Below are 2063 nucleotides of genomic sequence, written 5' to 3'. Positions count from 1 at the left end.
TGACATTAATGAGTAATTGAATTTTTAACGTATAAATAATTGTAAAATAATTTTATAATTTATAAATTTATTATAAAATAATATTATCAAATAGATTTTGGAGGTATTAAAGAAATTGTGGAAGGAAGAGGAGAAAGAAAAATAGAGATTAAAGAGATTAAAGAAGTTGTTGAAGGAGCAGAGTATACTCTCAACAAGTACACATTAGTTTTTTGGCTGATATGAGAAATATTTGTAAATATAATGAGGTCGGAAATCTGTTTTAAATATATATAATACATAGATTGTTCAAACATTTATAAAATCACAATTGTTATAAAAATATTCCATCACAACATCTAACCAAATTGATACAACATGTAATCACTATCATGACTTCAAAAAAACCTAAGAAATTTATAAGGAGATTTAGGAAACAGAACAAACATACACAAAAGTAATAACACAAGTAATTCAATCTTAATTTTCAATGCTTTCCAAGAGCCAAAGCAGACATGACAACTAAGAAGACAAAAACAACAACAGCAACAAATGATGACACGACTGCTCCACTTGTTTGTGCACAAAAATCTCCAAATTGATTGCAAATTGCAAGCCAATTTGTGTCCTGATTCCCATTGTGTGCTAAGTATACTATTGAAGCAGCTGAAGCTGCACTAGCAGTAGCCAGAGTCAGAAACACCTGAAATCATAAACACCACAAACAAAAAAATTAGTTAAGATTTCTTTTAAATTTTCAATTGTATTAATTTTTTTTTCTTTACTTTAGTTATGTTACATTTTTTCTAATAAGTATTATAATAAAAATATAAATTAATTATCTTATAGAAGATAAATTTATAATATTCAAATTGTCAATAAATATTACAATCAATTTTCTTAATTTCCACGATTAATCAAGGGAATCCTATATATAGTAACCTATTTTACATTGATCTCATTAGATGCTTGACTATAATCACATTAATTTACCAAAGAAATGATCGTTTTGAAAAAACAGGTATATATTACTAAACTAATTAAGAGAAGGGTTATCAAAAATGGTGCAACATCAAGGTTTTTGATGTTTTGTACGCAACTAGGATTAGGTCTTAATCAATTGTATTAGAAATCTATTCTATGCGATATCAAAGACCACGATGCAACTAGATTGCAATATAAAACCATAAGAGAATTCTTATGGAGAGCTTACAGAGTCTAGGATGATGAGAAAAAGCCTTGGTCCAGGTGCATGGGGGCGAATGATGGCTACTATTGAGAAAGGTAGAGACAGGACCAAGTAGCCAGCCACTATTGCCATTGTAATAACAAAAAACCTGCATTTTTCAAGCATTAAGATGAATAATTAATATTGCATTGATTAATATTCTGAAAAGGCATAGAGAGTATGTATAGTTTTGAATGTTACATACTGGAAGGTAGTAAAGCTGTCATAGCTAGCTTCAAACTGAAAGAATTGAGTGAAGAAAGGGAGAGTTTGATCACTTGTTCCCATGGAGGCCGCAGCGCCGAGAGCGGCCGCTATGGCACCTAACCTTAGAATGAAATCCATTATGGCTATGCCCTTTTTCCATCCTCCTGGCCTTGCAGGGGATGCAATTAAAGCAGCTTTTCCTTTAGTTTCTTTGGTTGACTCTTGGATATCAATGTTGGTTGACATTTTTGGCTTTGAATATAGGAGATAAGCTTTTTGTGAATTAGTGAGACTGATAATGCAAATGCCTTATTGTTTGAAGGTTATATATATAGAGATTACATAAGAGGGTTTTAAAGTTTTGATAAAAATTAAAATAAGTGATGCCAAGTGAAGTTGTTATGGAAACTTGTTCACTTAATAATATCATCACTTTTTCATAGCAAGCAATTATTTATGTCACATTTTTTAATCATATTTTCACTTAATCCGTTAACCGAACCACGTAGTGTCTCTAATCCATAACACGCTATTGGATGCTTTTGTCATCCCATGTTTAAGATTCATAGTTAAACTAAATTAAATCATTTATTTTTATATTCAAGAAACTAATTAATTTGCCAAGTTTTATCTATGGAGAATTACTTCA

General features: G+C 30.2%; 1 protein-coding gene across 1 annotated transcript; it reads right to left on the bottom strand.

The window, feature by feature from the left end:
• Window positions 1-258: 258 nt before the first annotated feature.
• Window positions 259-1831, bottom strand: LOC101505333 (casparian strip membrane protein 2). Its single transcript, XM_004516241.4, has 3 exons — window positions 1413-1831; window positions 1193-1316; window positions 259-682 (listed from the first exon to the last, which is right to left on the bottom strand). Exons 1-3 carry the CDS (start codon window positions 1658-1660, stop codon window positions 467-469), a joined length of 588 nt encoding a protein of 195 aa, XP_004516298.1. The 5' UTR covers window positions 1661-1831; the 3' UTR covers window positions 259-466.
• Between the last annotated feature and the right edge of the window lie 232 nt (window positions 1832-2063).

The sequence above is a fragment of the Cicer arietinum genome, chromosome 4 (genome assembly GCF_000331145.2).
Source record: "Cicer arietinum cultivar CDC Frontier isolate Library 1 chromosome 4, Cicar.CDCFrontier_v2.0, whole genome shotgun sequence".
NCBI classification, from domain to species: Eukaryota; Viridiplantae; Streptophyta; class Magnoliopsida; order Fabales; family Fabaceae; genus Cicer; species Cicer arietinum.
Note: the sequence above shows the minus strand (reverse complement) of the source record. Positions and strands in the feature narration are given on the sequence as shown.

Excerpts from the sequence above, each read along its gene's own strand:
- LOC101505333 (XM_004516241.4), bottom strand. The coding sequence starts at position 1,660 with ATGTCAACCAACATTGATATCCAAGAGTCAACCAAAGAAACTAAAGGA. Across the intron at positions 1,317-1,412 it reads GACAGCTTTACTACCTTCCA|GTTTTTTGTTATTACAATGG; the intron begins GTATGTAACATT and ends TGAAAAATGCAG. Across the intron at positions 683-1,192 it reads TTCTCATCATCCTAGACTCT|GTGTTTCTGACTCTGGCTAC; the intron begins GTAAGCTCTCCA and ends TTATGATTTCAG.